This window comes from Heteronotia binoei, chromosome 8, assembly GCF_032191835.1.
Source record: "Heteronotia binoei isolate CCM8104 ecotype False Entrance Well chromosome 8, APGP_CSIRO_Hbin_v1, whole genome shotgun sequence".
Lineage (NCBI taxonomy): Eukaryota > Metazoa > Chordata > Lepidosauria > Squamata > Gekkonidae > Heteronotia > Heteronotia binoei.
This window is the reverse complement of record NC_083230.1, coordinates 107,247,347-107,259,403: the sequence shown is the minus strand read 5'-3', so window position 1 is coordinate 107,259,403 and position 12,057 is coordinate 107,247,347. Positions and strand designations below refer to the sequence as shown.

The window sequence follows — 12,057 nt, the reverse complement described above, 5'->3', positions numbered from 1 at the left end:
GCCACCGTCCCTCCCGGTGCATATATAAAAATCACATAATGTGGGCAGTTATTTGTTTGCCCCCGCTGAAGGCCACTGCCTCTTCTGGCTTTCATATATTCCAAGTGTTATACTGCTGTATGAGGGGCTCTCATCAGCGAGTTATGTATAGTATAAAAAATTACGAGAAGGTTGTTAAAAAGGGGAACCAGGCCTCTATTTTTTTACTCTTCAGTTTAAATAAATATTGGAATAGACGGTATTCCTGAAAATGTAAGATTGATGCTTCTGTTACTGCTTTTAGAGCCAAATCGTAGTCAGAAGAACTTCAGTATTGATTGATGAGATATATGCTTCTGTCCAAAGGACAGCATTCATTATGGCAGTCTGCTTTTTCTGACTGAGAAGGCTTCAGAGAATAATAAGGATACCGTTTTTAATTGTGTTAGGTAACAGACTTCCTGTCCTGGGCAGTTTAATGCTATTTGAGAACAACGTGCCCTTGAAATATTAAACAGGCCAAAAATTATGGGGCAGGAGGGGGGGCTGGCTAAGGCTTATTTTGCATGTTGCTTGGAGCGATGTGATTTCAGCCTCTGATTGCCAACGCACTTCTCTGGGTCAAGTTTACAGTCTTTTGACATGTATAATTTTAGAATGGGCATGTGTTGCTAATATAGAGCATAAGCACATAATTTGCCGTAACGCTCTAGGTAATACGTAAAACCCAAACAGGATAGCAGTTAAAAATAATTGACATTTCATTACTGCAATAGTTTAGGATTTTTCCTGCCGCCTTAAGTGTGAGAATAGGTATTTTCCCATTTGGGGTTCCTGTAGGAACAGCCATTGTTGTTAGAAATAGGAAGAAAAATCTTTTCCGGCTGACTGACTTCAGGATGCTTAAGGCAGAATGATGTGCTGGTTCACACAATGTGATCAACATAGACTCAGTGCTCCAGCATTTGAAGCCAGTTTTGATTCGTGTCTCATTTCTCCTTCCAAGAGCGTCATAATAGGAACAATACAGGAGGACACTCATGGTCTCTTGCTTAAAATAAACATTTGTCAGAATTTTGGCTAAATTTCCTACGTTTCCTATATGAAAGTGTGAAGGAAGTACAAAATAAATTGATCTCTTCGTTGTCCGTTGATCACAATGATGACTGAACATTTACCATTTTGCCTAGTGCGTCGTCGGAGGGTGCAACGCTAGTTTCGCATCTCAGAGTGGGCTAGCCCGTCATGTGCCGACACACTTCAGCCAGCAGAATTCTTCAAAAGTTACCAATCAGCCAAAGGCGAAAGAAGAATCTCCTTCAAAAGCTGGGATGAACAAAAGAAGGAAGTTGAAGAACAAACGGAGGCGCTCATTACGTAAGCATAGGCAACCTGTGCAATTCCATCCTTAGCTGTTCTTGCTTGCTTTTGGCAGTTGGCTTTCTTGCTAGCTCCCTACCCCATGATGGCTCCCCTTGCTTTAGGTTGTCAAATTATTTGGAAAATTCGATTGGGAAGCTCTCTTCAGAAGAGTGGTGCTCTAGGTAGGAGCTCAAATCAAACTCAAGAAGGCTGTTAGAAGCCAGAACCTGCAACCCTCCAAGTTACAATATAATGTCATGTAATGGCCAGCTGTTATGAAATTCCTTTTCCCAACAGAAATTGTGATATTTTAACACTACATTTGCTTGATACTGAAAATTCAGCATCCAGCCTGCAGGCCCTGTTCCACCCTGCCCTCCAAGGTTTTTGCAACACCTGGAAAGGCTTTTTTCTAACCCACCACCACTACCTGACCTTTGTTTGGAATTGCCTACTGGGAGGGTCAGGACTTTCAGCTTCCCTTCCAGGTTCTGAGGCCTTGCCTCTGTGTCTCTCGCAGCCCAGCATCTGGTCACCATGCAGACTGTTTACTGCCTTTCGTGTCCTGGAGGAATAGCCACTTGCCAACTACCTGCTTTCCCCCTGGTGCACCTTTTAAAATAGCATGTCCAAGATGGTGGAGGTCTATGTTATGAAGTACAAAAGTTATTTAAAATATTCACAAGCATATGTTTAGCACAGCACCAGATTGAGCAAAGGAACCAAAGAAATGGGAAAAATGCAAATGTCCCTCTCTCTATATATGCCCTATCAGATGTTAAAATATAGGATAGGCTCCCCAATTTAGGAAGTTACAGATCTCGACAGAGTTGCCATTATCTTGAATCTTGCTTCCTGCTGACTAGGCAACCACAAGGTTAATGGCTGCCTGCTCCAGACCTCAGTTAAGAGTTCTGTTTCCTCTGATGGACCCATCGCAAAAGAGACCTCTTCCTTGCTGCAAGGAGTGCTTATCTCCCTTTTCCCTCTTGCTGACCCAGTCAGACCAGGTCAAGCAGGTTTTTCTTGATGCCTCCAGAAATTTCCTTCCTGGAGATTATTCCTGGAGGCTTTTTAGTCTAAAGTTTTCCAAACCTCTGTTCCCTGCTTGGAGAAGGGAGAGACCAATGCCCACCATTATCTCTCCTGTTGGATCTATTAGCATATATATGAAGGTGGGTATGTCAGGAAGGCAAATGAATGGATTTCCCCCCTTCCTGCCTGTTCTTTGCCCAGAGATATTTTTTAAAAATTCAGAGTAAAGGTTTTGTTCATTTCAAACCTCCAAAGGAAAAAAATGTATTTTTTCACAGAAGCCATCTGCTTATTTTCATAGTTTGTGTACAAACTACAAGTGAAGATGTCTGCAGGATTTTTCCATACTTAGGAAGATTTAGGCAGTTTTTGTAATGAGTTTAATCGTGAATTTCTGAGACTAAAGCCAGTTTGGTGTAGTGGTTAAGTGTGTGGAGTCTTATCTGGGAGAACAGGGTTTGATTCCCCACTCCTCCACCTGCACCTGCTGGAATGGCCTTGGGTTAGCCATAGCTTTTGCGGGAGTTGTCCTTGAAAGGGCAGCTGCTGTGAGAGCCCTCTCAGCCACTCACTCACCTCACAGGGTGTTGTGAGGGGAGAAGATATAGGAGATTGTAAACTGCTCTGAGTCTCTTGATTCAGAGAGAAGAGCAGGGTATAAATCTGCAGTTGTCTTCATGTCTGAAAATTTTGGGAGGGAAGGGACAGGGCAGGGATTTTTAGGGACAAGTTTAAGGCATGATAAGGATAAAAAGGAAGCCAGGTTCCAGCCTATTGAGCAACTAGTAGCTTTCTGGGATGTGAGTCTCATCAGCCCAGTTTGTCTAGCAGAACCATTCATAACTGAGAGGAATATGAGGCAATCCCCAAAAATTGAGGGAGATTAGTTCTTTCCTGTCCAAAGCAGATTCCCCCCCCCCTTGAAGTATTCCCCTATTTTTTCCCCCTATGAAGTATTCTGCCTATTCATCAAGTTATTGTCTTAATCCAGAAGCAAATTGCTTAGTCTAACAGTTGGTAATCTCACAGTAAATCTGCCATTAATTGATCTGTAATGTGCAGGTCTTTAGGAAGTTGAATGTGCATCATTACATCTGTCTAGGGCTAGTGCCAGACACATGTTGTTGGAGAGCTCTTTAACCACAACTGAGAGCAGGCCAGAGAATCAAACTCAAATAACAAGTACCAACAACAACATTTAGTTGCTGTAATCTTTGCCCGTGCTTAAGACGAGCATGAGAGAATCAAGAGGCATTCATGCTGATGCATGGGAGTGCAGGACCCAACGGCTCGTTTCCTGTCTCTTAACCATGCCTAAATAATGTAGCTGCACTAGCCCATACTATGAATAACATTCGGTGGTGTGTACATATTGCAGTACAGTTGAGAAGGCCCTTTTGCATAATAGGTATTTTTTAGGGTTTCTTTCTTCCGTGGACTCTTAACTTTACTCAGAATCACACTTTTAATTGTCTTAATTGTAGGGGCCAACTAAAACAGATAAAAGGTATCATGTTGATACATGGTTAGGTTAATTCTTTAGATACACAGTATGAGATTTGCATTGGTTGAGGCCTTTACTGTTCATCCCATCCGCACTTCTGTATTTTTCATTGTGGAAGTACATTTTGATAGAATATGATGGTCTCGTTAATGATTATTTGTTGTTAGGAACGTGCAAGCAGTTCAAAATGAATTTTTATTTACTTAGCGTTAAAGTTGATCTGGTACGTGCCAGTATCCTTCTGAAACCATGCTTATTTAATTACTGTCCTGCTTTTCTTACTTAGAACAACACAGATGCAAATGAAGCATAAAGAAAAACTAAAGTGCCATAGAGTAGAAGTTGAATCCTGTGTTTGGTTCCTGTCACACAAGCAGCACTTCCAATTCACACGTGACTGCCACTGATTCCCTCTACTCACTGCAGACACCCATGTTGTCCCAACAGTATTCCCAAGGGTTTTCCACCGCGCCCCCCCCCCCCCCGCCCCAGAGAATAATTTCAGTGAGCACAGCAGAAGGGGGGGAATCGGCCTTCCCAAGCTAGGGTTGCCAACCTCCAGGTGGTTGAAGGAAAGCAACAGCTCCGTGTATAGAATACCTCTTCTTCGATGTAAAGTATTCGCAAACAATGTAAAGTATTCACAAACAATATCATTATTGGACATTGTTTCTCCAATTACTGTAGAAAATTCAATTTCTTTACTCATATCAAAAAATTCATAGAAATTCATTCATTCTGGAATTTATAGAAATTCATAGATATTCTGAATTTGCTCAATGTATGCAAGGGATACTGAAAAACCTCCAAGTATTACAAACAGCTTACAGGCACAACCGGTCTGAAGAGTTTCTGTTTCACACTACTGCTTTATCCAGGCTATTTTTCCTACTATTTTGCTTCACTCATCACACTGAAAATAAATTTTTATTCCATTTTCTCATCAGATATCAGCAAATGTTAAGAAAATGGAATAAAAATTTATTTTCAGTGTGATGAGTGAAGCAAAATAATAGGAAAAATTGTTTGGATAAAGCAGTAGCTCTTCAAACCAGTTGTTCCTGTAAGCTATTTGTGATACTTGGAGGTTTTTAGTATCCCCTGCATACATTGTGCAAATCTGGAATATCTATGAATTCCTGAATTAATGAATTTCTATGAATTTTCATTGAATTTTTTGATACGAGTAAAGAAATTGAATTTTCTGCATTAATTGGAGAAGGCATCTTTATTGGACATTGCTTGTGAATACTTTACATTGGAGAAGGGGTTTACATTGGAGAAAGCTGTTGCTTTCCTTCATTCATCTATCCGTGTGGCTTTTTTCTGTTGCACAACCTCCAGGTGGTGACTGGCGATCTGCTGCTGTTACAACTGATCTCCAGGTGACAGATCAATTCACCTGGAGAAAATAGCCACTTTGGAAGTTAGACTTCATGGCATTATGCCCCAACCTCTGCCCTCCTTAGGCTCCACCCTCAAAATCTCCAGGTATTTCCAAACCTGAAGCTTGGCAACCCTAACCCAAGAGCTGGGCAGTCTGTGGCTGCTTGTGCTTGTTCATCACTCATTGCCTCTAGTTGCAGATGAGGCCTTGCAGGTACGAATCAGCCGTCACAGATTAAAGCTTACAAGCGAAGTGTTCATATCAGGAGAAGCCATTTCAAATTTTGAAAGACTTGTCCATTGAGACAATTCACATTTCTTAAGTTGAGAGCTGTCAGGCAAATTCTAAGCAAAACATTAAAAAAAAAAAAGCTGTTGGTGAGGAGTTCAGTTAGTTCTAACAGCTGACTGTCTGCTTACCTGCTACAGAGGCTTTTCATTTTTACCTCTGCAGTATCTGTTCACCAAACACTGGTGAACGTAAAAGGGAATATTCAAACCAGTAGTTCTGCCAGTGCATTTATTATAGTGTAGGGCAGGGGTGGCCAAACTGTGGCTCAGGAGCTACATGTGGCTCTTTCACACATACTGTGTGGCTCTTGAAGCCCCTACTCCGCCATCATCCAGCTTGGAGAAGACATTTTTCTCTTTAAATCACTTCTTTAAGTGCATTGGAGAATGCATTTAAAGTTAAAGTTGCTTTCTTTCCTCCTCTCACTCCCCCTTCCCCATATTCCTTCCTTCCTTGTCTTTCGGCTCTCAAACATCTGACATCTATTCTATGTGGCTCTTATGTTAAGCAAGTTAGGCCACCGCTGGTTTTTAGGGTATTACAGGACTTTTGCTATATAGTTCAAAATCTGTTAGGATCCAGAAAACTTTGCAGCTTGTTCTGTACCACGAAGGAGGGGTTTGGACTACCAACATATTGCCTGTCAAGGTAAACTTTGTAACATTGAAAACACTGAACTTTAATATTCTGTTATACTCAAACACATTATAGCATATTAATTGTTGCAATGATTATTCACATTTAAGCAGTAAATGTTGAAATATGTACATGTCCCCCATTTATATAGGAATTATCATTATCCAATGCATTTTCATCCTCCAGTTTCTATTGGAGTGAGGGACAACTTGATAAAAAGTATTTTACTCATTCCAAAAAAGAACAGCATTTCATAGTTTTTGCTTTCTTTGTACAGTTCCCCCAAATATTCCATTTTTTCCAGTTGAAAAAATTGGGCGAGAGGGACGGAGCCAGCTTTGCCAGTATTTAACATTTTAGGCTTGCAAATGTAATAAAGTGAGTCAGTGCTTCTCTACAGAAGTATATTACTGATAGTTCATTTTTATACCATAGCCTCAAAAAACCTCTATAGTTGTATGTTTTTCTTTTATTCATCCCTGTAGGTGTTTAATGTGGGAAGTTCATGTGTGCAGCTTTGATTCAGGGCAGAATCCATTCTTGTTCATCACAACTAGCAGTGTGGTCACAGGCGAAGAAACAGAAAAGCTAACTTCAAAGGTTGCTTCTGATTAAGATACTGCTTCACAGTATCTAGATGGCAGCATATTTATGCTATGTAGTCTAGCAGTATGTAGCACAGTTGAAGAACTGAGCTTCCTGCCTTTGAGGTTGTGAAAGTTAATTTGGAAGATATTATCATATTTAAGCTGAGTCTTAACGAGGTGGTGGTGAGTGAGGAGACTCTCATTATTGGGGCATAAGTCTCTAGAAGCTAGAATCAATGTTTTGAAGATTTGCAATGGCTACAGCTAGGAAGTTTCATTAGCAACACTTCTGCATTCCTTACTGTTATTATAACCTCCAACTAAGTAAGCTGTATGTGTAAATCTTCAATCTCACTGTGAATGAAAGAACTGCTCAGAGATAAATTAATATGCTTTTTCCTTTTTCTCGTTTGTCTTGCTGTAGATATCTTCATAGCTACTTCTGTGCACAGTGGTACTCTCACAGCCCACTTCACGTGGTCTATAACCAGGCTAGCAAATTTTTGAACAGGACCCAAGTTGTTACTTATGTTGAATAGGGAAAGAATGAAAGCCAGGTTGAAGAAATAATTGAAAGGCCTAACAATTCACATGACACCCCCCCCCCCCCCAAGTCCAAACACTATTTCAGATTTTTAGGCACTACAAATTCCTTGGGACCCATGCAGACACTAAGTGTTCTTACAGCCTGCATTTATTTCTAGCAAGACAAGAATCTTCCATATATATTGCATGTTGCTGTGATAAAACTGAAGATCAGTTAATTCATCAAGAAAGCTATGATGTAACCTGAGGGGAGGGTATATAGTCATTAGCTTAACTCTGTTAGACATGGAACTTTAAGCATCCCTTAAAATTGATACTTCATAAGGTTTATCAGTGAACACATTTTGTCTTGATTTTATATACATAAGAGTTTATCTGCATTTCAGCCTAAAGTATTATTTTAAGTTGCTTGTTTTGAGGTCAGCTTGAACAAAGTTGGGGTTTCTGCTTCTTAGTAGTACCTTGATGCCAGCTAGAAATACCTGTTTAAAAGCTTGCTGTGATATCTCCATGGCATTGAACAGGTTAAATTTTGACAAACCAGAGTGACAGGTAGGAGTCATAAAGGCTTACACCCTATTTTGCCACCCTGCAAAGTAAGGGATGGAAGGGAAATGTGCTAGTTGCTGTCTGGTCCAAATTGGGTTTTTTTCAACCTATGCAGTGGGAATTGTTGCTTTCTGCTTAAATAAGGTTAGTATATCTTAAATATTAGAATCCTGAACTCTTTCATTAGTGTTCACAGTAACTTTTTTCCCTTCTAGCAAGACCGCACGATTTCTTTGACGCGCAAACCCTGGACGCTATACGACATCGAGCCATTTGCTTTAACCTCTCCGCTCACATAGAAAGTTTAGGAAAAGGCCACAGTGTCGTATTTCACAGTACTGTAAGTACTCTAACCAAGACTCTTTCTCATGTATTAACGTCAAAAATTTTAAAACTACCTTTCTTTTTCATTTTTTTTTAAGTTCTACATGTTAGGGACAAAAAAAAATGTTTTTAATATATTGCACTCCAAATGCGTTTCATACAAGAAGTATCTCCAGGCAGTTTATGCTCTTGTGTGTGTGAGAAGCCTAAGCAGCATTTGCCAGTGGCTAACAGGAACAGATTTATGGGCCTCTCTTTTACGGACTTTTTTCTAAAAAAAGATTCTGTTGTTGTAATTGTCAAAAGCCTGTTTAATCTGAGAAAACGTACAGCCAATCAGATCTTCAGTGCTGAGTCAGAAGGCCTGTTGGGCAAAAGCCATGCCAGGCCCCACCTACTTCCTTAAAACTTGGCAAGTGCCAGAAAAGGTGTCTCCAGGCGCTGTGTCACCCATGGGCACCACGTTGGGGACCCACGGCTTACACAATTCCTGCTGAGTGCCTTTTCCCCCCTAACTTCCTTCTCCTCCTGCTGGAATCTGCTTTCTTTCCCCCTTTTACTACCTCCACCTTTCCTGCCTTTTGTTCCAATCAACACCACTCCCAGTTAAGCATCCTGCACTATGGAGGCGGCTGCATGTGCACTTTTCTTTATTACCCCACACCCAAGCTACTAGTATTCACCTACAGTCCAGAATGAGAAGGCACATGTGCATCTGCTGTAGCACTGCCTTGTATTTATCTTGACCAGAAGTGGCAGTAAATCAGAATAACATTGGAGGGTTAACTACAAGTGCACAACTTTGTGCGAAATGCCAACCGTCATCCTAAGTGGCTCTGAGCAGCCACCGCTCTGCATAGCTGGGCTAGAAAGTTTTTACCCCAGCTCACTGCTGTTGCTGCCTTGGCTATCCCTCAGAATAGCACAGCAGGCTGTGCATTCCACATATAGGGCTTCTAAACTCTTGCAAGAGTTCTGATGCCATTTAGAGGAAGCACCATGGCTTAATGACAGAGCATCTTTTTGGTGTGTAGAAGATTCCAGGTTCAGTCCCTGGCATCAGGTGACGTGAAAGGCCTCTGCCTGAGACCCTGGAGACTTGCTGCCAACTACATTACTGATCTTGATGGACCAGTGGTCTGTGTCGGTTGAAGGCAGCTTTTTGTGTCCATGTGCACAGCTGACAACCAGAATCACTCTCATCCCATGAGATGAAGGACTTCCTTGAGAGTTTGGGGAACCTGCATGAACAGCTTGCTGGGCTGCTTTTAAAGAGAAAGTTCATGAGCAATTGGTTGGTGACAGGCAGGGATGGAGGTAGCTGCCACTTGAGATGGTCACCTCAGGTCACCTTGTCACGGTGCTGATCCTGATGCAAAATGTGAACTTCTAAGGATGAATTCTGATGATCCTTTAAATGTGACTTATTTGGGCTCCTGTATCACTTCTCATTTACTGATTTCCATTTCCAAATTTCATATAATCACAGTAATTCATCTTCAAACCATGGTTTGCGTATCCACTACATAATGATTAGAAGGTTAGCTGTAACTATGATATGCTCACAGATGTCCTAGCAAACTGTAAAGGAGATCCAGAAACTAAGGAAATTGCATGAGTGGAAGCCAGAAAGTGTTCCCATTTATCTAAACCAGAGCTCTGTGGATATTAACGTGATGTTTTAACCATGCTTAAGAAGTGAGGAGGTCTTAGACTTGCAAAGATGTGATATCATACTTATTTTGGTTCATACATAAATGTGCAGTATAAAAAATTTGTGGTGACACCTCTGAATCTGGTATGATGTAGTTTCCGCAGTGAGACATCAAAGACTGCAGCAACTATTGAACCATTGTATTAATTTCTCATGCAACTAGAGCGATGCTCAAAATCTGACAACAAAGACTATTACTGCAGATGAAATGAGAAATGCCAGATGTTCAAGCTGGATTCCGAAAAGGAAAGGAGGCTAGAGATCACACTGAGAATTTACATTGGTTACTGGAGCCTATGAGAGAATTTCAGAAGAAAATTAGCTTGGGTTTCATAGATTATAGCAAAGCTTTTGCCACTTTGTCATAAAAAGTTATGGTTGGTTTTAAAAGAAATGCGTGTGCCATAACATCTGATGGTTTTCATGTGCAACTGTTAGTACAAAATATGGAGAAACAGAATGGTTTCCAATTAATAAAGGTGTCAGACAAGGATATCTCTTCAATCCATATGTCGAATGTGTCATAAAGAACACTGGATTAGATTTAGTGGAAGGCACAGCGAAAATTGGTGAAAGGAACATTATTGATTTGAGATATCAGATGACACCACATTACTGGAAGAAAATAATGAACTGCTGATAATGGACTATTGATGAAAGTTAAAGCAGAAAATGCCAAAACAGGATTACAACTGACCAAGAAGACAAAGGGTAATAACTACTGGGAAATGACACAATTTATGAGATTGATGATGAAGAAATTGACATTTCTCAAGATGTCTATTCCTTGGTTCAATTATCAACCAAAAGGGAAGAAATCAGAAGGAGCTTGTGACTGAGAAAGGCAGCCACGAAGGAGCTAGAAAAGATTCTTAGGTGTAAGGATGTGTCACTGGCAACCAACATCGAGAATTCCCATAGTATTGGGAAGGAACTGCAGCTCAATGGAAGAGCCTCTGCTTTACATGCGGAATGTCTCAGATTCAGTCGTCCTCCTCTCCAGTTTAAAAAGGACTAGGCAGTAGCTGTTGTCAAAAAACCTCTAGCTCAGACCCTGCTGCCAGACTGAGTAGACACACTGACCTTGATGGACCAATGGTCTGATTCAGTATAAGGCAGCTTCATGTGTGTTTCCCATTGCTACGCATGGGTGTGAATGCCAGACAATGACGAAAGCTGACAGGAGGAATGTCGATTCATTTGAAATGTAGTGTTGGAGGAGAGTTTTACAGGTTGCCAGAAAGGCAAGTGGGTTGTAGATCAAATGAAGCCTGACCTTTCCCAGGAAGTGAAAAATGACCAAGCGGGAGCAACTTGATGGCCCTTAACACACACACAGGCACACACATCTAGTAGTTCTGGAGGAATCCTTCCACATGTGTAGGTTTGTGGCATGGATTCCTATGACATGATTTATGCCTTTGGCAAAAAAAGTGTCAAGTTCTGTCATTACTGCTATTAATTGCATGGTAAGAGTAGCCCTATAATTTGTGCAAGGGCAGCTGAAAAGTTAATGTCTTTTTTTAAAAAGCAAAATTGCTTGCCGTCTTGCAAATTCTGGTTTTCCTTTCTTTTCCAGTAGAGGTCAGCAGAATTCCATTTTTATTTCTACTAACCTTCATTTCTGAGGTTAATTTTTCAGATGATCAAGAGTGCACCGGCTTACCCAGTTCACTTTGCATCTGAGCAGTTCAGTTCTTCCTAGCGTCCATGCAGCTCAATATGGGTTCTGTGCTTGCGAAGAGTCAAGTCTGAGAACTTCTTGAGAGGTGCTCCTGGCCCCTCCCCTCAAGAGGGAGGTTAAGAGTATCTGCGTGTGGCTCAAGGGTTTGGAATGAGTACCTTTCTGCTCTGTTATCTTCCAACTTCCAAAACACATCAGGGAGACCTTTGGGAGCTTCTTACAGCTAAACTCCTTGTTTGTTTTTAGCATATTAGGCCTATTGAAAATGCTTTGAGGTGCAGAGCATGTGAAAGAAATCAGTACTGGAACATGGTATCCAGTATGTGCATATCTGTAATTGTACCACACCATGGCCAAATTGAGAGCTTAGACGTATTGGTTGTATAGAGACAAATTAGTTCAGTAAAATATCCAGTTTCTTCCTTTACTTCTGTAGGCAAAGGGGAAATATAACCATGC

At 41.0% G+C, this 12,057-nt stretch overlaps 1 protein-coding gene across 1 annotated transcript in view; it reads left to right on the top strand.

Annotated features, from left to right (window-relative positions):
- Nucleotides 1-12,057, top strand: part of AEBP2 (AE binding protein 2) — a 67,176-nt gene that overhangs the window by 44,268 nt on the left and 10,851 nt on the right. Inside the window, exons 4-5 of the mRNA XM_060245839.1 lie at nt 1,170-1,356; nt 8,092-8,216. Of these exons, the coding sequence (XP_060101822.1) occupies nt 1,170-1,356; nt 8,092-8,216 (312 nt within the window). The remainder of the gene's footprint in view (nt 1-1,169; nt 1,357-8,091; nt 8,217-12,057) is intronic.